Source organism: Anoplophora glabripennis, unplaced genomic scaffold, assembly GCF_000390285.2.
Source record: "Anoplophora glabripennis isolate ALB-LARVAE unplaced genomic scaffold, Agla_2.0 scaffold1441, whole genome shotgun sequence".
In the NCBI taxonomy this organism is placed as follows: Eukaryota; Metazoa; Arthropoda; class Insecta; order Coleoptera; family Cerambycidae; genus Anoplophora; species Anoplophora glabripennis.
Window position 1 is genome coordinate 37,376 of NW_019418037.1, and position 26,485 is coordinate 63,860.

Genomic DNA, 26,485 nt, shown 5'->3' on the forward strand with positions numbered 1-26,485 from the left:
TAATCCCCCTCGATCCCAAATCATTGAGGCCAATTTCTAGCCATAGAATAATGGCGCGCGCTGTCGTGTGGAATGACTCTTACAATCCTTATTCCTTATATTCATCCCCAAAAATGGGCTATTTAACATGTTACCATTTTTCATCTAATTCAGTGTGAAGAAGAAGAAGAAAATTATAAATGTGGTTATGGAGTGGCTTTATTGTTTACGACCGTATCGTTATTCGTTATTAAAGTTTAGAATTCCTGATAAGGAAAGCAATAAATAAATATGCAAGCAACAATATTAGAAGAAACATTTTGTAGGCTATGCCTAAATGCTATAACGGATTCAAATTGCCGGGTGATAGAAGAAGTCATAAGGGATGTTCTAAAAATTGTTTTGCCGCATGTGGTAAGATCAAGTAAACAAGATTACTTTTATGTCCGTAGTGTAATTAATTTATTCTTAATTGCAAATCCGTTTCAGAATTTGGAGGAGAATGTTACACATTTCATGTGTACAACATGTTCCGTAAAATTATTGGCTGCTTTTAATTTTAAGTCCGTATGTATGGATACGGAGGATTTAATTTTTCCTCACATTAACGCCAGTAAAATGTCAGTGATTGATTTAAAGAAAATTTATATAAAAGAGAAGGGAAATATTCAGTTAATCGATGTATCGGAAGATTGGAGAATCTGTCGATTATGTTTTCAGCCGGTAACATACGGATTTGTGGCATTAAATGAAGTGGACGTTGACATAATTGATGCATATATACCACAGATTGTAAGTTATATTTTAGAGTATTTCTTAGTAAGATATATCTAGGAGTCGGAAAACAATATTTTCTAAAAATGATATTCTACAGGGTGGGCCACCAGTAGCGCCTCGGTTGCTAGGGACCAAACGGCAAATGTTACAGAAACCTGTTTAGGTGGGTATGTGTAGGTTGATTACGGCTACATTTTAAAAATATTTTGAAATATACAGGGTGTCCAGGAAAAGCGTACCATATCAAAGTTATGTTTTTTTAAATGGAACACCCTGTATTTTACTGCATTTTTGAAAGCACCGTAAAAAAATAGGTGAACTTTATTAAAGGTTCTGCATACCTAGGACTTACAGTTTGTGAGATATTTCAATTTTAGTGAAAATGCAGGCATAGCGTAGAAATTTAATATTAGCAATAAAAAAATAATTTTAAGGAAGCAGCTTTTGAGGGTCTATTTTAGATCCTTGAAGTTATAAATTGTTATATTTGTCGTCGCTTAGTATTATACAGGGTGTCCAAAAAACTGCTGAATACTTCTCTCAACTTTAAACAGCAATAACTTGGTTATTTTAAATGGGACACCCAGTATATTTTTATTTTAGGAGTTAGGAAATTTAAAACTCTTTCAAACTGTGTATACCTATCTCTAACAGTATTGGAGATATTGTGCCGTTTCGATTTTTATCGAATTGTTTTGTAAGATGTATCCACGTGTCTTTATCGATGTCTTTATTAAATTAGTTTGGGTTCTTCTTGATGACGTCTCTTCAAAAAAGTACAAGGAGAAAAATGGGAATGCAATTAGATGGCGCATCTGCACATTTTTCATATTCAGTGAGAAATTATATAAATCGAAAATTTAGTATAAATGAGCAGGTAGGAAAGGTCCATGTCAGTGGCTACCTAGGTGTCCAAACTTCCCGTAATGGACTCCTTTATTTCTGGCTAAATAAAAAATCTTGTTCACAGTATTCCACCTACTACTTGCGATGATATGAAGGGAAGGATTAGAGATGCATTTGCCACAATCGCCTCAAATATTCTAAGGAATGTGAGAATATCATTTGCAGATAGAATAAGATGCTGAAGTTCAAGAGAATAGTTATCAATTCGAACATCTATTAAAATTTTTCTTTGTTCTAAAACTAAAATTTTCTTTAATAAATAAATGTTTCATAACTAATTCAGTTACTTACTAGAAACATATTTATACAAAATTAATAACTTTTTATAATTATTCTGCTTATAAAATAATTTTTTGAATATTGTCATGATAATGATAGAAGGAAATTTTACTTTTAGAAGAAACAAGGAAAAATTTTAATTGATGTTTGAATTGATAACCATTCTTTTGAATACAGCATCTTATTCTATCTTCAAATTATACTCTCACGCAAATGCATCTCTAATCCTTCCCTTCAATATCATCGCAAGTAGTAGGTGGTACATTGTGTACAAGATTTTTTATATAGCTTGCAACAAAGAAGTCCATTACGGTGAGGTCTGGACACCCACGCGGCCACTGACATGCATCATTCCTACTTATCCATTTATTACTAAATTTTCGATATAAATAATTTCTCACTGAATATGAAAAATTTGCAGGTGCGCCATCTAACTGCATCCGCATTTTTCTCAATATATTTAAAGAGACGTCATCAAGAAGAACCCAAACCAATTCAATAAGACCTCGATAAAGACATGTGGATACATCTTACAAAAAAAAAAAATTGATAAAAAAAGAAACAGCACAAATATCTCCAATACCGTTAGAGATAGGTACGGAACCTATACACAGTTCGAAGGAGTTTTAAATTTCCTAACTCCCGAAGCAAAAATATATTGGGTGTTCCATTTAAAATAACCAAGTTATTGCTGTTTAAAGTTGAGAGAAGTATTCTGCAGTTTTTTGAACACCCTGTATAATACTAAGTGACGACAAATATAACAATTTATAACTTCAAGGATCTAAAATAGACCCTCCAAAGCTGCTTCCTTAAAATTATTTTTTTATTGCTAATATTAAATTTCTACGCTATGCCTGCATTTTCACTAAAATTGAAATATCTCACAAACTGTAAGTCCTGGGTATGCAGAACCTCTAATAAAGTTCACCTATTTTTTTACAGTGCTTTCAAAAATACAGTAAAATACAGGGTGTTCCATTTAAAAATACATAACTTTGATATGGTACGCTTTTCCTGAACACCCCATATTTCAAAATATTTTTAAAATGTAGCCGTAATCAACCTACACCCACCTAAACAGGTTTCTGTAACATTTGCCGTTTGGTCCCTAGAGACCGAGGCGTTACTGGTGACCCACCCTGTATATAAGTGTTGTATAGACATGAAATATTTATAAAATTGATAAATAACCTATTTACTTTTTTATTTGTCGTATAAATCATTGAAAGATGCCTTCATTTCAGCTTTACATTGAATCGCAATTAACACCAATATTTTTTTTATTGTAGGACATCAGTGCTACCAGGGATCCTGTCATATGCACAGTATGTTTTGATTCGCTTCGTACCCATGGCAGTTTTTTAAAGAACTGCCTTGATGCACATGAGAAATATACAAACGTCGATAAACAGTCTTACTTTAAAACTGAAGAAATCGAAATAAAACTGGAAGATGATCAGGACAGGTAAGGAAATGTCTATAAATTTTGTAGTTTAAGAATTTATTGTACTTGATAACGAGGTATTTCCTAAATAGTGATTTAGAAAATTTAAAATTTTAGAAAACTATTGATTTTTTTAAGTATTTTTTGTTGTCACACAAAACTGCGCAACAATAAGAGACAAACCAACTTAGGCAACCCAAATTACTAAATTCAAGCAGAAGTAAAATAAAAATAAAGTAATGATTTCACTTTAATACTAAACAGTGCATCAACTGTTCAATAGGTCATTTCATGCACAATCATCGTCAATATTGTCAGGTTATTGAAGAGATTGGGGAAATATCTACCTTGTTAATACGCTGGAAACAAATTGAGACTTTCCTTTGTTTTTGTTAGAAATGAGAGCAAACACTTATTTCCGCGCAGTGTAATGATTTAAAAATAAACGGTTTTCAAAAATACCCTGTATATGTAATTTTTCCAGTGATGCACTACCGGAGACCTTCGATAATGAACCATTTGAGAAGAGCGACTGTAAATATGCGGCAGAGGATGGATGTAAAGCTGAGAATAGAGCAGCGAACAAATGTGATAACTGTATTTACGAAACTGGAAGCGCGTTGTGTTTTACAGCACACCGTGCGAGACACGAAAATGATTCAGAAGTGTATAAATGTGAATCATGTAAGTATGAAACTAAAAATAAGAAATTACTTCAGAAGCATCAGTTGAGGCATAAAAACATTTCAAAAATACGGATGCACCCGTACGAATCATGTAATTACAAGACAAAGTGCACGTCTAACCTTGCTAAGCATCAGGTGAAACACAAAGCACAATTGTACGAGTGCAACTTCTGTGATTTCAAATCGAAATGGAGGACCAGTTTCGATAGACATTATATAAAACACAAAGACAAATGTGATGAACACGATTATAAAACCAAACGCAAGGCATTAACATATAGGGCCACGTCAAAGCTGATGATTTATAAATGCAATGGTTGCAACTACGAATCATTGGATGTGAGTAATTTCAACAAACACCAGTTAACACATAAAGACCCTTCTCAGTGCCAAATGTACAAGTGTAACGAGTGCGATTATGAAACTAAATACAAAAGTGATATCAAAACGCATCAACTGAAACATAAAGATCCTTCGCAGATTCAAATGTACAAGTGTAACGACTGCGATTTCGAAACTAAATACAAGTATAATATCAAACAGCATCAACTGAAACATAAAGATCCTTCGCAGGTTCACATGTACAGGTGTAATGATTGCGATTACGAAACTAAGTACAAGATTACTATCGAACGGCACCAACTGAAGCATAAAGATCCATCTCAGACTCAAATGTATAGGTGTAATGACTGTGATTATGAAACTAAATATAAGTTTTATGTGATACGACACCAATTGAAACATAAAGATCCTTCGTTGGTTCAAATGTACAGGTGTAAGGACTGCGATTATAAAACTAGATACAAAGGTGTTATCAGAACACATCAACTGAAACATAAAAATCCTTCCCAGATTCAAATGTACAGCTGTAATGATTGCGATTATGAAACTAAATACAGTTATGATTTAAAGCAACACCAACTGAAGCATAAAAATCCATCTCGGAATCAAATGTACAGGTGTAACGACTGTGGTTACGAAACTAAATACAAGAGTGTTATCGAACAGCACCAACTAAAGCATAAAGATCCATCTCAGACTCAAATGTACAGGTGTAGTGACTGCGATTATGAAACTAAATACAAGAATGCTATTAAACTGCATCAACTGAAACATAAAGATCCTTCACAAATTCAGATGTATAGTTGTAATGACTGCAATTATAGAACTAAGTACAAGGATGTTATGAAACAACATGAACTGAAACATAAAGATCCCTCGCATGTTCAAACATACAGGTGCAACGACTGCGAATACAAAACTATATACAGGCAAAATATTAAAAAGCACCAACTGAAACATAAGGATCCTTCGGAGGTTCAAACGTTCAAGTGTAATGACTGCAATTATGAAAGTATATACAAAGGTCATATCAGAAAACATCAACTGACACATAAAGATCCTTCGCAAATTCAAATGTACAGTTGTAACGACTGCAATTATAGAACTAAGTACAAGGATGGTATCAAACAACACCAACTGAAACATAAGGATCCATCGCAGGTTCAAACATACAGGTGTAACAAATGTGATTACAAAACTATACAGAGGCGTAATATTAAAGCGCACGAACTGAAACATAAGGATCCCTCGCAGGTTCAAATGTACAAGTGTAACAACTGTGATTATGAAACTAAATACAAGAGTAATATCAAACATCACATGTTAAAGCATAAAGATTTCTTGAAGGTTTAAACATACAGATGTAATGACTGCAATTTTGAACCCAAATAATGGAGATATATCATGTGTTAAAGCATAGAGAGCCTTCTCGAATGCAAATTTACCTTTGTGATCTGTGTGGTTTGGTAATTAAGGTTTGCAGGTGTGAATTACTGCCCATCGATATGCAAAATACGGTCAAGAATGGAACTGTTTAAGAGCTATAAGACACCGATCGTAAATATTGGAATAAGATGTAAAACGTAAAGCCTGCTTTGAAAAAATTGGTTGAAACACGAAAATCTCACTGAAACGAGGACTGGCAACTGATTTATAGAAATGGCTAATACCTGGTTTATGAACTGAAGAGTCCACACTTTTCCTATTTCTCACAATGCAACCATCTACCGATTGACAAACGGTTTATAATTTTGACTGATTATATCATGTTAAATGTGTATATATATTTTAAACAACGATATTGTATCTTGTGTAGACCATGTAAATAATAAAAAAATGCTAATTTAAAGGTGCATCATTTTTTTTAATAGAAAACTGTTGAAAACTACTGACTTGACTGTATTTTCACGAAAGATGAAGCGTTCGGTGTTGCCGGTGTTATACACAGGATGTTCAAATCTTAGTCTGGTGTGCGTTATATTGGAGTTAAGTTTCCATAAAATACTGTAAAGTCAAGAATCTCGCACAACCAGTGGCAAAGATACTGGGAGACACCAGCATTTAGATAGTCAGAATTTTGACACAATTGAATATTTTGTAAATTAGACAACTGGATTTCAATAAAAAAAAAATAAAATCCTTCCATTTTATTCGAAAAGTCAATCATTTTCGAATTATTGTTTTTCCATCCCAAAAGCAAGCTTATTATCACACAGTTCAATAAATCGAAGATGATTCTAAAACTATTTTTACAAAAAAAAAAAAAATTTTTGGAATTTTTTGTTACAAATACATTAATATTTACATGTCTCAAAAATGCAGTGGTGTAGAAATTTTCCCCTTGCTACTGATTAGAAAATTTTAAATTGTTTGCAGGAAAAAAGTCCTGTAAATGTTTGTGAAGCGAACAAATCTTCAACAAATAACGATAATAGCTTTATTTCTCAACAGTTATCCATTTAAAGATCAATTATACTTAATTATTAAAAATAATAAACAATCAGTCTAAATGCAGAAAAATACTAATTAAGTAATCACAAAGCAGCTAGATAAAAAAATTGAAAAATTAAAAATGAAAATACGTCAATTAATACAACAAATATATCAATAAATACGTATTTCTCGATTTCGTGGTTATTTCTAGATTTTAGGAAGCGAAGAATTAATGATGTGTACCTCATATTGTATTAATTCGTTGTGATACAGATTGATGCTTCTGTTATAAATTGCCAAAACTTATAAATTTATTTATTAAAAATCTAACTATGTCTTTATTAATGGAAATGTTGAATATAACTAGATTGGTCAAGCTTTGAAATTCAATATTAATTTTTTTACTAATTCCAAATATTTAAAGATAGGACATAGAACTGATGGATCCTTATCTGAATGTAAAATGTCGGCCATTATTAAAGTAAATCGTCTATTTTTACATTAAAAACTGATCTAGATGTAGAAATATTATTATTTGGAAATAAAGAGGAAAACCGCATTCAAGGATTCAGGGAATGATTCCTCTAGATGCATGTTTTTTACTTAGAAGTGAAACCACAAATGTAATCATTTCAAAGATCATGAATCAGTCGAAGCTTGAGTCATTCTTTTCAATGAGCTCATTCATTCTATGTGGTCCAAAAACCGTTAGATATCAATTTTAGTATTCATTATCATTTCTAATATTTGGCCATTTAGCCCGTTGCCATCAGTTATCTAATTCAATCTGAGAAGACGAAGAAGAAATATATAAATGTGGTTATGGAATGGGTTTTGAGTTTACTCAACAAGAAGCGCAATAAATAAATATGCAAGCAACAATCGTGGAAGAGACATTTTGTAGGCTGTGCCTAAATACTATAAGGGATTCAAATTGCCGGGTGATAGAAGAAGTCATAAGGGATATTCTAAAAATTGTTTTGCCGGATGTGGTAAGATCAAGTTAACAAGATTACTTTTATGTCCGTAGTGTAATTCATTTGTTCTTAATTGCAAATCTGTTTCAGAATTTGGAGGAGAAAGTTACACATGTCATGTGTGCAACATGTTCCGTAAAATTATTTGCTGCTTTTAATTTTAAATCAGTATGTATGGATACGGAGGATTTAATTTTTCCTCACATTACTGCCAGTAAAATATCAGTGATCGATTTAAAGGAAGTTTATCTAAAAGAGAAGGGAAATATTCAGTTAATCGATGCATCAGAAGATTGGAGAATCTGCCGATTATGTTTTCAGTCGGTAACTTACGGATTTGTGGCATTAAATGAAGTGGATGTTGACGTAATCGATACATATATACCACAGGTTGTAAGTTATATTTTAGAGTATTTCTTAGAAAGGTATTTGTATGAGCCAGAAAACATTCTCTGCCTATAAGCAGTTAAATAATCAAACATTGCAATACATAATAAAAAGATTCCTGGAATGTTGTGTCATTAATAATCACAATAACAACAGAATGATATGGAAGTACTTAAATGAATATAACATTTATTCGAAACGTTAAACAGCTAAACGTCTGCCAGATTATTTAAATGAGCCAAATGATATAAATAATTTTTTTCTGCAACTTTCAGATAGAGTAAAATCTGTAGATAATGATCTTTTACAATACTATAAGGAAAATTGGATTCGAATTCGATTTTGATTTTTTATTAAGAGTTCAGTACAGTTTCTAAAGGAACGTTAAGCAAAAAATTAGAAATTAAATCATTTGCTACCACATTTAATTAATTTAAATTGATTAAAATACGATTCTTTGAAGTTGTTTGCGAATATTGCCTTTTCTTACCAACATATGTAAATTTGTGTTAGTTAGATTGTGTGTTTCCCGATAATTTTAAAGTAACACGTGTAATTCCCCTGTCCAAGAAAGAAAAATTATGAATAGTCAAATACATGTACATTTAAATAAATATAATATTCTTTCACAACAGCAATCTGGATTTAGACCTGGATATAGTTGTACGATCTACCGAGTTAAGCATCACGGACGCAGGCTGAAACTTGGATGGGCGACTTAAGGCAGGCTCGGTGTCTTGGCTGTGGCAATCTACCAGAGAGCTGGGTCGCTCAACACCTGCCAGCGTGTGCGATAAGCACGGACTTACGTTTTCAACCACATATTAATAAATGTATTCAAAAGGCTTATGGTAATCTGAAAAAGTTATATTCAAGTCGTCATATTCTTTCACCTAAGCTTAAAATTCAACTATCGGATGCTTCGGTTCTCAGTCAATTTAATTATCGCGACGTTTATGGTCCTTGTCTGATAAAATAGAAATCGATAGAATCGAAAAGTTACAAAAATCTTGTTTAAGGTACATTTATGGCATTAGAAAGTTTAAGCCTATCTCTTATAAATTAACTGACGCTAAATGGAGAATTATGCATTCTGTTGTATTATTTCACCGTTTATTAGTTTACAAGTGTCCTCCATACTTAATAAACAAAATAACATATCGTACAGATGACCATACAATTAATTTACATTATAGGGGACTTATATCACCTCCTTTCCATAGATCTTCAATTTTTTGTAGGTGTTTTTCATATAATATTTATAAGTTATATAATGTCATTCCAATGAATATTAAATTATTGAATCCTGTAGCTTTTAAAGTTAAATTTAAGGAATACATTTTTAGTGTTCTCTTAAATTTTTACTGTTAGTATTTTTCCTATATTTGTAGTTTTTTGTTCCTTTCAATAATAAGTCTACCTTGTAGTGCAGACAAATTTATGGATATTTTAGATTTTCTAGTATTGGAGTTAAATTTTGAACTTGTTTTTGAATTGATTTTAGCTCCATTTTACAGTAACCATTGTAACCATTATCATGATTATTATCATTATTATTGTAACAATATTCTATATAAGTTGTATAGACATAAAATATTTATAGTTTTGGTAAATAACCTACTTACTTTTTATTTGTCATATAAATCATTGCAAGACCTCTTCTTTTTAATTTTACATCGAAACACAATTAATTAACACCTATTTTTTTTATTACAGAACATCGGTGCTACCAGGGATCCTGTTATATGCACAACATGCTTTGATTCGCTTTGTACCCATGGCAATTTTTTACAGAACTGTATTGATGCACATGAGAAATATACAAACGTCGATAAACAGTCTTACATTAAAACTGAAGAAATTGAAATAAAACCGGAAGATCATCAGGACTGGTAAGGAAATGTCGATAAATTTAGTTTTTTTATAATTTAATGGACTTCTTTTTTATTTATATTTTTATAACAAGATATTTCCTTAAATAGTGATTTAGAAAATTTTAAATTTGAATACATATGTGAGATAAATCCGTTTTAGTTTTGAAAATCTGTGATTTGACTTGTTCTCAGGCGTGATGCCTTTCTTTCAAACTTCTCCTTGTCCCGATAGTCATAGTTCCTTTTTTAGTGTCTTTTTTTGCCACACAAAAATGCACCACGATAACAGTCAGACTTAAATTTGCACGCATTTCTTCGGGCAACCCAAATTAACGATCTTACCTTAGCTCAATGGAGTTGCAAACAGGTTTCTTCTATTTCATAACATGATTTGACCTTCAAAAAACCTTCAAGTTTGACCTCTATGTCGTGGTCTAGGTCATCATCGTGAGATCACATCAAGCCATAAAGCTTTCAACTAGAATTCTTCGTCATAAGTGCTTGTTCAAAAAATATCCCAAAATCTTATTTAGAACCCTAAAATAACCCTTTAGGGTCACTTTGACCCATAACACAGTCAAGATGAGACACGTGTATGATTAATAATTTCAAAATTTTTATTACTGATTTTTCGTAAAACGCAATATTTTGGTATCACCTATAACCCCTTAAAATTACAACCTCTTTGGAAAATACTCTGTGTATGCAATTTTTTCAGCGACACGCTACAGCTGACCTCCGATGATGAATCATTGGAGAAGAGTGACTCTAAATGTACAGAAGAGGATGGATGTAGAGCAGTGAACAAATATAATACGAAATCCAAGAAGGAGCGCAAAGTATCATACAAATGTGATAAATGTATTTATGAAACTGAAAGCGAGAGGTGTTTTACCGCACACTGTGAGAGACACAAAAATGATTATGTAGTGTATAAATGTGAGTCATGTAAGTATAAAACTAAAAATAAGAAATTACTTCAAAGGCATCTGTTGAGGCATAAAAGCATTTCAAAAATACGTATGCACCAGTACGAATCATGTAATTACGAGACAAAGTGCAGATCTAACCTTGCTGAGCATCAGGTGAAACACAAAACACAATTGTACAAGTGCAACTTCTGTGATTTCAAAACAAAACGGAGGACCAATTTTAATAGTCATTACATAAAACACAAAGACTCAAACAAATGTGATGAATACGATTATAAAACTGAATGCAAGTCATTGCCTCTTAACGACACTCCACAGCTGCGTATTTATAAATGCAATGGTTGCAACTACGAATCAAAGGATAAGAGTAATTTCAACAAACATCAGTTGGTGCATAAAGATCCTTCTCAGGTCCAAATGTACAGATGTAACGACTGCCACCACGAAAGTAAGTACAAGAATGCTATCAAACGGCACCAACTGAAACACGAAGATCCGTCTCAGGTCCAAATATACAGCTGTAATGACTGCAATTACACAGCTAAGTACAAGAATAATATCAAACAGCATCGACTGAAACATAAAGATCCTTCGCAGATTCAAATGTACAGGTGTAACGACTGTGATTACGAAACTAGATACAGACGTTATTTAAAACAACACCAACTGAAACATAAAGATCCTTTGCTGGTTCAAACGTATAGGTGTAACGACTGCGATTATGAAACTAAATACAAAGGCGATTGCAAAAAACATCAACTGAAACATAGAGATCCTTCGCTGGTTCAAATGTACAAGTGTAGCTACTGCGATCATGCCACTAAATACAAGAACAATATCAAATGTCACATGTTGAAGCATAAAGACTGCGATTATGAACCCAAATAAAGGAGATGTATCATGCGTCGAGGCATAAGAAGCATAAAGAGCCTTCTCAAGTGCTAATGTACCAATGCGATATGCGTGATTCACTAAGGTCTGCAGGTGTGAATTACTGCCCATCACTATGCAAAATATAGTCAAAAGTGGAGATATTTAAGAGCTACAAATGTGAATATGACACTGATCGTTAATACTGGAATGATGTAAAACATAACGCCCGCCTTAAAAAACATCGGTTGAAACACGAAAATCTCACCCGAGCAGAATCCGGGAAGCGATTTTGGACTAAAGTTTGTAGAAATCTCTAGTATTTAATTATGAACTGAAAAGTTTCCTGTTTCTCGCAATGTAACCGTCTTCCAATTGGCAGTTTATAATTTCGACAGATTGTATTACGTTAAATATGTACATGTATTTTAAATAGCGATATTGTAGACTGTATAGACCGTGTAGTTAGTAAAAAAGTTTAATTTAAACCTGCATAATTTTTTTAATATAAAACTGTTGAGAACTAATGACCATTATGTATTTACATAGTACCTGAACCGTGCGGTGTTGCCTGTGTTATATACAGCATGTTCAACCAACCAAGAAGAATAGAACACCCAAGAATAACTGCACTTTGTTTTATAAATTTACTTTGAAATTTCAACTGTGTTCAAGATTTAGGGTGTTAAAAATCACCAAAAAATTTCTCCACTGAAATAATGCAGATATTTGAATTAAATTTGGTGTATGTAATATTCGGTCAAATCCATAAAATACTGTAACAAGATTCTTGCGCAGCCAATCTCCACATGCTGAATATTTCCTAGATTAGACAAATTCATTTGATTTTCAACTGGAAATCAATGAAAAGATGTCCCTTCCATTTTATTTGAAAAATTGATAATTTTTGAATTATTGTTTTTCTGTCTCAAAAATAAGCTTATTATTACACAGTTGAATAAATCGAGGATGATTCTAAAACTATTCACTTAAAGAATGTATTGGATTTTTTACTACTACAGCACGTATCTGTATTATTTTTAAAGATATTCACAGCAATTGAATTTGGGACAAGTCTATCTCGGAAGCAGTAGAGATTTCAGAGAATACTATTATTTTTTATTCTTCTACCCACCTTCAAAGATTGATGTACTAAAACTCGTTTTTTATTATCCAGAAACTTAGATACTTATTTATATCGAATAAAGCATTTTGGCACAATAATTTTGAAATATAAAAAATATTCAAAGCTTCTTCGTTCCTTGTCATTTTTAAGCAGTGATACCTTTCGGCAATACTATATGTTCCTTTATTTATAGTTTAAAAATTAAATATTCGATTGTCCGCTTGATTTTCGAGATAAGCGTTGTGGTAAACCGGATGTCAGTGCTTTAAAAATCATTGTGTACCTAATAGTGCATAGAGTTTTATTTTACTTAAATATATTTGTACAAAATCAAAATAAATCTCACTTCGAGTTTAATATTCAATATTTGTGTATTTTGGGCCTTCAGCTGTCAATTTTCTTTTCTAAATGAATTATTTGTGTTGTACTTAGGAGTGTGAGTTGTGTACATGTGGTTGGAAAGGTTATAACAATTTACTGAATGTATTTTGTAAAGACTGCCTTATTTCTCTGTGATTAGGTAAACGTATGAGTTGTTCCTTTTTAATCTTTGTGATGGGAGTTAACTTGCTGAAATGAATTCATCAATCGTTTACGGTTTTCATTAAGTTGAAATTTGTGTTAAAATTAATTTAAGTTTAAGTCGCCCTTAAAACCAGTTACTGTTTCTAAACTAAAATCCGTAGCAGTGCAGTCCAACCAAATTACACTTGGGGAAAAAAAAATTGTTACCTGCACTTTTATCAGTGGAAATGGTAAAAGGGCTTATAATAAACCTNGTGCTACCAGGGATCCTGTTATATGCACAACATGCTGTGAGTCGCTTCGTACCCATGGCAGTTTTTTAAAGAACTGCCTTGATGCGCAGGAAAAATATACAAATGTCGATAAACAGTCTTACGTTAAAACTGAGGAAATAGAAATAAAACTGGAAGATTATCAGGACAGGTCAGGAAATGTTGATAAATCTTGTAATTTAATAATTTATTATACTTCTTCTGCCACACCTTTTTTTTTTTTGAAATTGTGTTTTTTGTTACCACACGAAAACTCACGATGAGAGATAAACGAACTTAAATTTGTATACATTTCTTTCCATTCTATAAGCAACCCAAATTACAAGATTCAAACGGGAATAAAGTAAAAATAAAGTAATGATTTATTAACTTCATCAGGTCCCCACATGAACAATCATCATCAATGTTGTAAGGCTATTGAAGAGATTGGGGAAATAATGACCTTATTAATACAACAAACCGAATCTTCCTTTTGATTTCTTAACAAAAGCTTTGTGCAAATTTCAAATTATGAATCTTGTTTGTCGGATTACTGAAAATGCAAATACACCAGGAAAATTAGCGAAAATAAAAGAGAAACTCGAAAAAAGTCCTATCCGCTAGATTATTGTAAAATTGTCTAAAGGAACATAATACAAGACATCTCTCGTCTCGTGAGTCAAAAACTTTTATTAGCTAACTTTTCTATTTAAACAAGTAAGTGAGGGAAACAGTTTTTTCACTTTGCAGAGAAAACCATCAATTTTAGCGAAAAGTGACTCTCAGGCGGCTTGTAGGGAGAAAAATTATCTACAAAATGAGACTTGTTAAATTAAAATCGGTTAATAAACAAAAAAGTTATTGCAAAAAAACAAGAAAAGTGCCCATTTTTTCATTTTTTATAACTATCGCATTTATTGTTAAAATTTTATAAAACCTATGACAAGTTGAGGGTTTTGTCATACTTTAAAAGTGTGCCAAAAGTGAGTGCTGTAAGTGCAATAGTTTTCGCACAATTCTATTTGTTTATAGAATAGAATAGAATATTAGAATATTTTTATTGATCTACATTAATATATAACATATTATAGTAGCTAGTCAAAGAACACACAATCATAAAAACAACAATTTAAAAAAAAAGAACTAAGGCACTAGACATAGAAATACACATTGATCTAACAATAAAATTTGCTTTACAACATAATACATGTTAGAGTAAAAGCGAACATTAAAAGTCATGAACACTATCCACCATAAAGTCACTAACGGAATAAAAACATTTTGACAGCAAATAATTCTTTACACACAACTTAAATTTGACATAAGATAGTGATTTTACATGTGATGGGAGGATATTGTACATGTTTAAATTTAAGGAATTTCTCGCAGTCAATGCTAAGCCATATCTAGGTAGCCGCAAGAATTCAGAAGTACGGGTACAGTAATTATGTATATCCGACTGAACCGTGTAACTGACAATATTCTTATGAATATCCAATAAACAGTTATAAACAAATAACGATGGCAAGGGCATAATTGCAAGGTTCACAAAAAGTTGGCGACAATGATCTCTATAACCTACGTTGGACAAAATACGAATGGCTTTTTTTTGTATTCTAAAGGTTTTTAAAGCACTAGAGCAGCCCCCCCATAGCACAATACCATAAGACAAGATGGAATTATAGAGGGAAAAATAAACTGATCTTAAAGTATCGGTGCTAATCACTTCTCTCAGTTGCCTTAACAAAAAAACTACCTACCTCAGACAACCTTTTATTCATGGACTCAACATGGTCACACGAAGTCAATTTATTATCAATTGTAATACCAAGGATTTTAACACATTTATGTTCTACATGCCCTGGAGTAGTGGTAAACGTTATAAGTATTACCATTCACTGTAACACACTGACTTCTGTTTTTCAAATAACTTGAGAACAGATTGATAGCGGAGGCTCCAAAAGTTATGAACTTTAAGCCTCTGTACAAACGTTAATTTTCAACCAAACATGATTCTGAAAGCGTCATTGTAATCTTAAAGACGCAATTAAGCAACCTATTCAAAAATATCACCGTTTTTTTGACATTAACATTCTCAAATTGTGCATTAAAAAATCGTGCATTTTTCGCTTATAAACAATTTGAATAACATTGTTGCTATTTATGCTACCTCACCGAAAATAGATTCAATGGATGGCTGGCAAAAAATACAGTTTTAAAATTAAAAAAGTACCCTCTACGACCAACAGGAGCCAAGATAAGAATTTTTTTTTAAAATCGTAGCACAATTGTTTATAAATATTATTTAAGACTTGGAATTTTTCGCAAAATAAAGTTTACGAAGTAAACTACGATTTCTCGTGAATTGCATTGAAAAATGTGGAAAATTAACGACCACGAGCCCTTTAAAGAGAAGGTACTCGCTAAGTAAACTGTCCGGCGGCCGGTGGTGTGGTGGTGGGGGAAGCTCGTCCAAGCGGTCGCGCGGGCGAGAAAAGTTAAATCCAAAGTTCAAATAAGTGCGCGCTGTAAATTTTGCAATATCTCGGGTTCTATTCATCGTAGAAACTTATTTTTTTTTAAACTCGAGTAGCTCGACGAAGAAATAACAATGGGCATATTTACGAATTCGTAGAATAGCCCTGAACCNTTATTATTATTTAAATATTTACGAAACAAAAACTGTCATGACCCGATAATTTTCTATGTGACGTGACGGTCATGACATGTCACGATATCGGTCATGCGCTGATCACATGACCTACTTACATCACTGGTTAACGCTAATATATTTTTTTTAATTGTAGAATATCAATACTACCAGGGATCCTGTTATATGCACAACATGCTGTGATTCGCTTCGTACCCATGGCAGTTTTTTAAAAAACTGCCTTGATGCGCAGGAAAAATATACAAATGTCGATAAACAGTCTTACGTTAAAACTGAGGAAATAGAAATAAAACTGGAAGATGATCAGGTTGCAAGGGAAAAATATAAAAATGTCGATAAACAGTCTTACGTTAAAACTGAGGAAATAGAAATAAAACTGGAAGATGAAGGCAGGTAAGAAAATGTTGATAAATCTTGTAATTTTATAATTTATTGTACTTGTACATGTTTTTTGTTACCACACGAAAACTCAACGATAAGAGATAAACGAACTTAAATTTGTATACAATTCTTTCCATTACCGAATTACTAGATTCAAACGGGAATAAAGTAAAAATAAAGTAATGATTCCACTTCAAATAATAAACAGTATTTCATCTATTAACTTCATCAGGTCCGCACGTGCACAACCACCATCAACATTGCGAGGCTATTGAAGAGATTGGGGAAATAATGACCTTATTAATACAACAAACCGAATCTTCCTTTTGATTTCTTAATAAAAGCTTTGAGCAAATTGCAAATTATCAATCTTGTTTGTTGGATTACTGAAAATGCAAGTGACATCTAGATTGTTCAGAATCCATTTAACACAGACATAGAAACTCACTGAGAATTTCAAATGGAAACGACTGATTTGCAGTGTAGGGATATTTTTAAATATCCATTCTTGAAATTTTACTAGTCTCGCACCAACATAATTTGATGTGGTGCATAAATTTACTCATAGCTGCTTTTCTCATTTGGATCTACTTACTGAGAAAAATCTTCTTCATTGAACTACAGCCGAGACCATAAAACCGAGATGCTTCTACAGTATTTGGAGGACATTCACCATTGTAACGTTATGCTCACTAGTACGTGACTATTACAACTCTGTACCATTTTGGCAAAAATACCAAATAATCAAAAGTTAGTTAAAAAATTAACATTATTGTCCTCTACCGGCTTACACTACCACCTAAATTAACACCAATCCACCAAAAATTCTAACTGGAAGTTTTAACAAAAACTATTATTAAAACATCATCAAACAGTCAATCAAAATACGATTAATAATTTCAGAACGGACATCAGAAATCTCAATAAATTCAAACGCAAACATGTCGGTTCTTGTAAAACTTTAGAGTGATTTTTTGTAAAACTTATTATTTTGGCATCACCTATAATCTTTTAAAATTAAAACCTTATTTTCAAAAATACATTGTATATTCAATTTTTTCAGTGACACGCAACTGCAGAGCTCCGATAATGAACCNTTGGGATTTCTGGCGAAAGTTGATGTCAAACAAAAAAGTATCCAATAAAAAAGTTGTAAATCATGCAAAAATTTAGAACTTTCGTAGAGGTCACTTTTTAAGATAACCTCAAAATTTACGAGAAAAATGCTAAAAACAGTTTTTTCTTTTTTTATTTACGCAAAAATAATTTAATTTTAATGAAACTTGCTCTTTTCTTTCTTCCTTTCTGTGTCTTAAATAAGTACAAATTTTTTTAGATAAAAAAATCAAGAAATTTCGGAGATATTCATTTTTTCCAGTCTGAAACACTTTTTTTTCAAAGAAAATTCTGCTTAGAAAAATCATCGTACAGAGTTCTGTCGGTGAGCATTTTTTTCGTTTCGACATATACTTTTTGGCGAAATAAAAAAATCTGTAGCACAGTTAAAAAACATGCTCAAAAATGCAAAAAAATAAAAATGACTTGCAACAATGGATTTTTCAGTAATTGTTGATAATATGTTTAAATTAAAAAACATTCAAAAACTGATTACGCCATTCAATTCTACGGAAAAAAAAAAGAAAAAACTGTCTCAAAACTTTATTTTTGTACAGTATTGCTATAAACATCTAAGTCGAATTACAAATGCACAAATCATAAATTATCTCTAGATGTTTTGAGATTTCAGCAAAATCCGAAAACCCGAAATTTTGCAAAATCGTTTTATTTTTTTTTCTGGCTTTATTTGAAAACGAATTTTAAAATAAATTGCATATTTACAATGACATTTTTTCGCTCTATACAATGGCGTCAAGATTTTTGCAATCCGACGTTTCGTCTTCGAGGGCCATCATCGGGTTAATTTTTTTTAAATACGTCGCGGCTATTTTTATGATAAAATCTAGTCATTTTTAATTCTGAATGATAATACTATTGTAATCGCTCGTAATCGTACAAAGTTTTTAGGCTATCATTTCAAATTTTTCCAGAGTACGGCTCTGAACCTTTCAAAATTTCTACATTATGAGCTGATCTGGATTGTAGAATTATTCTTATTTGCAAAAAAAGAAGAAAACTGTATTGAAGGAATGAGTGAGTAATTCTTATAGAAGTGTAGATTTTACATAATAAAAATCATTTCATTATTCTCACGCAAGAACCGTTCGCTACCGCTTACCGCTACCAATTTTTTGTACGCATCTCAAATAATAGGCTATTTAGCATGTTGTCTCTAACTTTTAATTCATTGAGAAGAAGAAGAAGAGAAATTTTAATTGTGATTATGGTTTATGGTCTGGAATTATCGTTTCCTTTTCGACGGTATTGTTATGAACGGTTAAAAAAATCATGATCAGAAAAGCAATAAATAAACATGCAACCAAGAATCTTGGAAAAATCATTTTGTAGGTTGTGTCTAAATACTATAAGTGATTCAAATTGCCAGGTGATAGAAAAAGACATAAGCGATATTCTGAAAATTGTTTTGCCGCATTTGGTAAGATCGAGTTAACAAGATTACTTTTATGTCCCTAGTGTAGTTCATTTATTAATTAAATCACAAATCTATTACAGAATTTGGACGAAGAAGTTAAATATTTCATGTGTACAACATGTTCCATAAAATTATTTGCTGCTTTTAATTTTAAGTCTGTATGTATGGATACGGAGGATTTAATTTTTCCTCATATTAACGCTAATGAAATGTCAGTGATTGATTTAAAGGAAGTTTATCTAAAAGAGAAGGGAAATATTCAGTTAAACGATATATCCGAAGATTGGAGAATCTGTCGACTATGTTTTCAGCCGGTAACTTACGAATTTGTGGCACTAAATGAAGTGGACCTTGACATAATCAATACATATATACCACAGGTTGTAAGTTATATTTTTTAGAGTATTTCTTAAGAATATATTTGTATGAACCAGAAAACAGTAGTTTCGATAAATTTTATTCTATATAAGCGTTGTATAAACAAAATATAAAGTTGGTAAATAACCTAACCTAACTTTTTTAATTATCATATAAATCATTAATATATGTCTTGTTTTCAACTTTACATTGAATAACTATTAGTTAACGCTAATATTTTTTTAATTTTAGAACATCAGTGCTACCAGGGATCCTGTTATATGCACAACATGCTGTGAGTCGCTTCGTACCCATGGCAGTTTTTTAAAGAACTGCCTTGATGCGCAGGAAAAATGTACAAATGTCGATAAACAGTCTTACGTTAAAACTGAGGAAATAGAAATAAAACTGGAAGGTTATCAGGACAGGTAAGGAAATGTTGATAAATCTTGTAATATAATAATTTATTATACTTCTTCTGACACTCCTTTTTTTTTAGAGATAGTGTTATTTGTTACCACACGAAAACTTAACGATAAGAGATAAACGAATTTAAATTTGTATACAATTCTTTCCATTCTATAGGCAACCCGAATTACTAGATTCAAACGGGAATAAAATAAAAATAAAGTAATGATTTCACTTCAAATACTAAACAGTGTATCATCTATTAACTTCATCAGGTCCGAAGGTGCACAATCATCATCAATATTGTGAGGTTATTGAGAGATTGGGGAAATAACGATTTTATTAATACACTGGCAACAAATCGAATCTTCCTTTAGATTTCTTAACAAAAGCTTTGTGCAAATTGCAAATTATGAATCTTGTTTCTTGAAATTTTACTAGTCTCACACTAACACAGTTTGATTTGATGCATGAATTTACTCGTAGCTTTTTTTCTCATTTGGATCTACTTACTGAGAAAAAATTTTCTTTAATAAAATACAGCCGAGAGCATAAAACCGAGATGCTTGTACAGTATTTGGAGGACATTCACCGTTGATTAACGTTATGCTCACAAGTTCGTGATTATTACGACTGTGTACCATTTTGGCAAAAATATTTATTGATACTCGTCAAATAATCAAAAGTAAGTTAAAAAATTAACATTAATGTCCTCCACCGGCTTACACTACCACCTAAATTAACACCAACCCACCAAAAATTCTAACTGGAAATTGTAACAAGAACGATTATTAAAACATCAAAGTGGCGACGTTAGAAATGAGAGTAAACGCTGATTTATTTTGGTGCTATGTTCATAAATACTATTAATAATTTCAGAACGGACATCAGAAATTCATTAAATTCAAATGCAAACATTTCGGTTCTTGTAAAACTTTTATTAGAGTGATTTTTTGTAAAACTTAATATTTTGGCATCACCTATAATCTTTTAAAATTAAAATCTTATTTTCAAAAATACATTGTATATTCAATTTCTTCAGTGACACGCAACTGCAGAGCTCCGTTAATGAACCATCCACGACGAGTGACTGTAAAGATACTGAAGAGGATGGATGTAAAGCTGAGAATAGAACAGCGAATAAATGTAACATAGAAATCAAGCAAGAACGCAAAATATCGTACAAGTATGACAAATGTGATGACGAAACTGAAAGCGAGAGGTGTTTAAAAACACACTGTGCAAAACAAGAAAATGATACGGTAGTGTATGAATGTGAATCGTCAAAGTATGAAACTAAAAATAAAGAATTACTTCAGAGACATGAAAACATTTCAAAAATACGTATGCACCAGTACGATTCATGTAATTACAAGACAAAGTGCAAGTCTAACCTTGCTAAGCATCAGGTGAAGCCCAAAGCACAATTGTACAAGTGCAACTTCTGCGATTTCCAAACAAAATGGAGGTCCAGTTTTAAGAGACATTGTATAAAATACAAACACTCAAACAAATGTGATGAATACAATTATAAAACCAAATTCAAGGCATTGTCTCATAAGGACACTTCACAGCAGCCAATTTATAAATGCGATAGTTGCAACTACGAATCAAAGGATAAAAGTAATTTCCTCAAACATCAGTTGGTACATAAAGATCCTTCTCAGGCCCAAATGTACAAATGTAACGACTGCGAGTACAAAACTAAATACAAGTATAATATCAAACAGCATCAACTGAAACATAAAGATCCTTCGCAGATTCAAATGTACAGGTGTAATGACTGCGATTATGAAACTAGACACAGTCGTCATTTAAAACAACACCAACTGAAACATAAAGATCCTTTGCTAGTTCAAACGTATAAGTGTAACGATTGCGATTTTGAAACTAAATACAAAGGCGATATCAAAATACATCAACTGAAACATACAAATCCTTCACAGATTCAAATGTACAAGTGTAATGATTGCAATTACAAAACTAAATACAAGACTAATTTCAAACAACATAAACTGAAACACAAGGATCCTTCGCAAACTCAAATGTACAAGTGTGAAGAGTGCGATTTTGAGACTAAATATCAAAGTGTTTTCAAAAAGCACCAACTGAAACATAAAGATCTTTCGCAGGTTCAAACGTACAGGTGTAACGATTGTGATTACGAAACTATACACAGGTGTTATATTAAATCGCACGAATTGAAACATAAGGATCCTTCGCAGGTTCAAATGTACAAGTGTAACGACTGCGATTACGAAACTAAATACAAGAGCAATATCAACAGTCACAAGTTAAAGCATAAACATTTCTTGTAGGTCTAAACATACGGTACAGTACAGTAATAACTGCAATTATGAACCCAAATAAAGAAGCTGTATCATGTATTGAAGCATAGAGAGCCTTCTCAAGTGCAAATGTACTGGTGTGGTCTGCGTGATTTGCTAACTAAGCTTGCAGGTGTGAATTACATTTGACTAATTCTTATAATTAACAGTAAGAGCAGTCTCATAGTTTTGACATCAGTGAAGATGTAGAAAAGTCGGCCAACGTGTTTCTAAGCCTGGAGAGAAGTGGGGATGATGTGGAGCGAGTGCAGATGTCCATAGGGAGGGAGCGAGACACTCGCTCAATACAGAGGCTATTGAATATAAGATTTTTAAAGGAACTACGACGAAGATATTTTATAACAAATCGTTCAAATGGTCATTTTAGATGAAAAAAGCAAAATTTCGCTATAGTTCATAGGGAAAATTATTTAGAGAATTGAATTTCCCATGGAAATGGCTTATTTAACAAATTTAAAAGAAAAATTTTATGCCAGGAATCGTTAATAAACAATTTACTTTTTGCTTCTAATTTTTTTTCGAGTAAAGATAGGTGTATGGGAATTATCCAATTCTTTGGAGTAATAATCCTAAAGTTAAAGTTTTGAGAGAAAAAATGGAATGATAAAGCGAAGGTGACGCAGACTTACCTAACTCCCGTAGTCTCCGTGCTCTGATGGCTGCCTCAAAAAATGTAGAGAATGAACAGGTCGCTAGGAAAATGTCTATGCACATATATTTATTAAGCGTTTGTAATATTATCATTTATAAAGCGGAAAGCGTGCACTCTCAGTGAGAAAATTTTGCAGGCCTGTCGTCCAGTGCCGAGAATCGGCGTTGCCCGTGTCACCAAAAAAAGCGCGCAAGAAACAGGATAAAAATAAAAATTATATTTAAGTAAGGAGGAATTCAACAAAATTTACACTTTTATTTCAACATTTTAAACTTAATTTTAAAACAGAGCATTCACAAAACAATAGGTATAGGCATTGCTTCATAGAAAAAAAAAGTTGATAAAATTCCCTTCAAAAACAGGTTGTACAGTATTTTTGGATGAGAATTAACTGATATATTGCCGCTCAAACTTGGCCAATTTTTCGATTTTCGTTTTAATTCTCATTTTTTGCAAAAAAGGAAGGATTCGTTCAAGGATTTTCATCATATGACTTGTTTGAAGGGTCATTAAAAATGAAAAAACCACGGGGTGCTATTAAATTAGAGGGTTGATATTGAAGACCGGTGAAAATGCACTTTTGCAGTTTTTTTAAATACAGGGTGTTCCTAAATAAGTGTCGCAATGGAAAACTGTAAATTCCTCTTGAAAAAAGAAACATTCTTTTCCTCTTCCATTTTTCTCTCCGGGCTTTCATTTTCGAGATACACGGTGTNCCATTATTAAATAAATAAATGAAGCTATCGTTCATTTAAAAAGTTATTTCTTTTACATATTAAGGCAATGTAAACTTGTTTTTTCAATATTTTGTTAGTTATTTAATTACGATTTAAATGTAAAATTAAAGTAAAAATTCACAAATTATTTTCAAATGTCCTAATTAATGTTCTTCACCGGCTTACAGTACCACCGAAATTAACACCAACCAACCAAAAATTCCAACTGGAAATTTTAACAAGAACGATTATTAAAACATCAGTGAGTGGTGACGTTAGAAATGAGAGTAAACGCTGATTTATTTTGGTGCTATGTTCATAAATGCGATTAATAATTTCAGAACGGACATCAGAAATCTCATTAAATTCAAATGCAAACATGTGGGTTCTTGTAAAACTTTTATTAGAGTGATTTTTTGTAAAACAATATTTTGGCATCACCTATAATCTTTTAAAATTAAAACCTTATTTTCAAAAATAAATTGTATATTCAATTTTTTCAGTGACACGCAACTGCAGAGCTCCGATAATGAACCATCCGCGAAGAGTGACTGTAAAGATACTGAAGAGGATGGATGTAAAGCTGAGAATAGGGCAGCGAATAAATTTAACATAAAAATCAACCAAGAACGCAAACTATCATACAAGTATGACAAATGTGATGACAAAACTGAAAGCGAGAGGTGTTTAACAACAAACTGTGCAAAACAAAAAAATGATTCGGTAGTATATGAATGTGAATCGTCAAAATATGAAACCAAAAATAAAAAATTACTTCAGAGACATGAAAACATTTCAAAAATACATATGCACCAGTACAAATCATGTAATTACAAGACAAAGTGCAGGTCTAATCTTGCTAAGCATCAGGTGAAGCCCAAAGCAAAATTGTACAAGTGCAACTTCTGTGATTTCAAAACAAAATGGAGGGCCAATTTTAATAGACATTATATGAAACACAAAGACTCAAACAAATGGGATGAGTATAATTATAAAACCAAATACAAGGCATTGCCAGATAAAGACACTTCACAGCTGCCGATTTATAAATGTCATGGTTGCAACTACGAATCAATGGATAAGAATAGTCTCATCAAACATCAGTTGGTACATAAAGATCATTCTCAGGTCCAAATGTACACATGTAATGACTGCGAGTTCAGTACTAAGTACAAGAATGGTATCAAAGTGCACCGACTGAAACATAAAGAACCTTCGCAGATTAAAATGTACAGGTGTAATGACTGCGATTATAAAACTAGATACAATGGTAATTTAAAACAACATCAACTGAAACATAAAGACCCTTTGCTAGTTCAAACGTATACGTGTAACGATTGCGATTACAAAACTAAATACAAGAGTAATATCAAAATACATCAACTGAAACATAAAAATCCTTCACAGATTCAAATGCACAGGTGTAATGACTGCAATTACAAAACAAAATACAAAAATGATATCAAACGACATAAACTGAAACATACAGATCCTTCGCAAATTCAAATGTACAAGTGTGAAGACTGCGATTTTGAAACAAAATACAGGAAAGTTATCAATCGGCACAAACTTAATCATAAAAATCCTTCGCAGATTTAAACGTACAGGTGCAGTGACTGTGATTACAAAACTATACATAGGCGTTATATTAAAATGCATGAGTTGAAACATAAGGATCAAATGTGCAAGTGCAATGACTGCGATTATGAACCCAAATAAAATAAAAAAACTGTGTCATGTGTGAAACTAACTAAGGTTGGCAGGTGTGAATTCAATTTGATAAATTCTTATAATTAACAGTAAGAGCAGTATAGTTTTGACATCAGTAAAGATGTAGAAAAGTTGGTCAACTGGTTTCTGAGCCTGCAGAGAAATGGGGATCATGTGGAGGGAGTGTGCAGAGGTCACTAGGGAGGGAGCCCAACAAACCCTGTAAAATAAAGACGAGCAAGACAGTTTCGCTTCACCTCCTCAATAGGTTAATTGTGTAAATATTTTTTAAACAGCAATGTTGTATGCTGTGTAGACTATGTACTTAACAAAAAATAAAAAAGTCTAATTTAACCACAATTAGTTTTTTTAATATGTAGAATCCTGTGTAATAATGCAGATATTTGGCTAGAATTTGGCGAGCGTAATGTTTGGTCAAATTTTCATAAAATACCGTACCAATAATAATTTTATTCCAGTAAACCATATAACAGCATAGGAAACTCAAATAATAAAAATATTGCAACGGCATCCATAATCGGTAGCATGCACAAATTCAAAGGGGGAATTAATATAATAAAAAATTAACAATACATGAGAGAGAAGGACAATTTATTAAAGGAAATATTTAAAACATAGAGAAAACAAATAAATAGAGCACTTGTTATAATCATCGGCACAATTATAGCAATTTACACACATCCAACAGATTTCATGAGTTATCTAAACTGCGTGGTCCATGTTTTTCATTTCTGGGGAAAGCTTATTGTACAGGGTGTCTACAAAAGATTGGGAAATCTCGAAGCTGGAGATACTGGTGGCCAAAATAAGTCGATTGAGCCAAATATGCCTTATGCAAATGTTGCTGCTTCCAAAGGTACAGGACGTTCAATGTTTGAA

The 26,485-nt window shown here is 32.2% G+C and overlaps 2 protein-coding genes across 2 annotated transcripts; both read left to right on the forward strand.

Moving 5' to 3' along the window:
- The first annotated feature begins 239 nt into the window (after window positions 1–239).
- On the forward strand, window positions 240–7,712 carry LOC108914758 (zinc finger protein 700-like). The gene is made up of 5 exons (XM_023456625.1): window positions 240–393; window positions 469–771; window positions 3,234–3,409; window positions 3,873–4,510; window positions 7,645–7,712. Exons 1-5 carry the CDS (start codon window positions 271–273, stop codon window positions 7,710–7,712), a joined length of 1,308 nt encoding a protein of 435 aa, XP_023312393.1. The 5' UTR covers window positions 240–270.
- LOC108914760 (zinc finger protein 729-like) lies at window positions 7,644–25,919 on the forward strand. The gene is made up of 10 exons (XM_023456626.1): window positions 7,644–7,841; window positions 7,917–8,219; window positions 9,930–10,105; window positions 10,806–11,725; window positions 13,763–13,830; window positions 16,599–16,855; window positions 19,310–19,397; window positions 19,475–19,777; window positions 20,004–20,179; window positions 24,379–25,919. The coding sequence occupies exons 1-10, from the start codon at window positions 7,719–7,721 to the stop codon at window positions 25,472–25,474; spliced, it is 3,510 nt and encodes a 1,169-aa protein (XP_023312394.1). The 5' UTR covers window positions 7,644–7,718; the 3' UTR covers window positions 25,475–25,919.
- The last annotated feature ends 566 nt before the right edge of the window (window positions 25,920–26,485 follow it).

Excerpts from the sequence above, each read along its gene's own strand:
- LOC108914758 (XM_023456625.1), top strand. The coding sequence starts at position 271 with ATGCAAGCAACAATATTAGAAGAAACATTTTGTAGGCTATGCCTAAAT. Across the intron at positions 394-468 it reads AAATTGTTTTGCCGCATGTG|AATTTGGAGGAGAATGTTAC; the intron begins GTAAGATCAAGT and ends AATCCGTTTCAG. Across the intron at positions 772-3,233 it reads ATGCATATATACCACAGATT|GACATCAGTGCTACCAGGGA; the intron begins GTAAGTTATATT and ends TTTTTATTGTAG.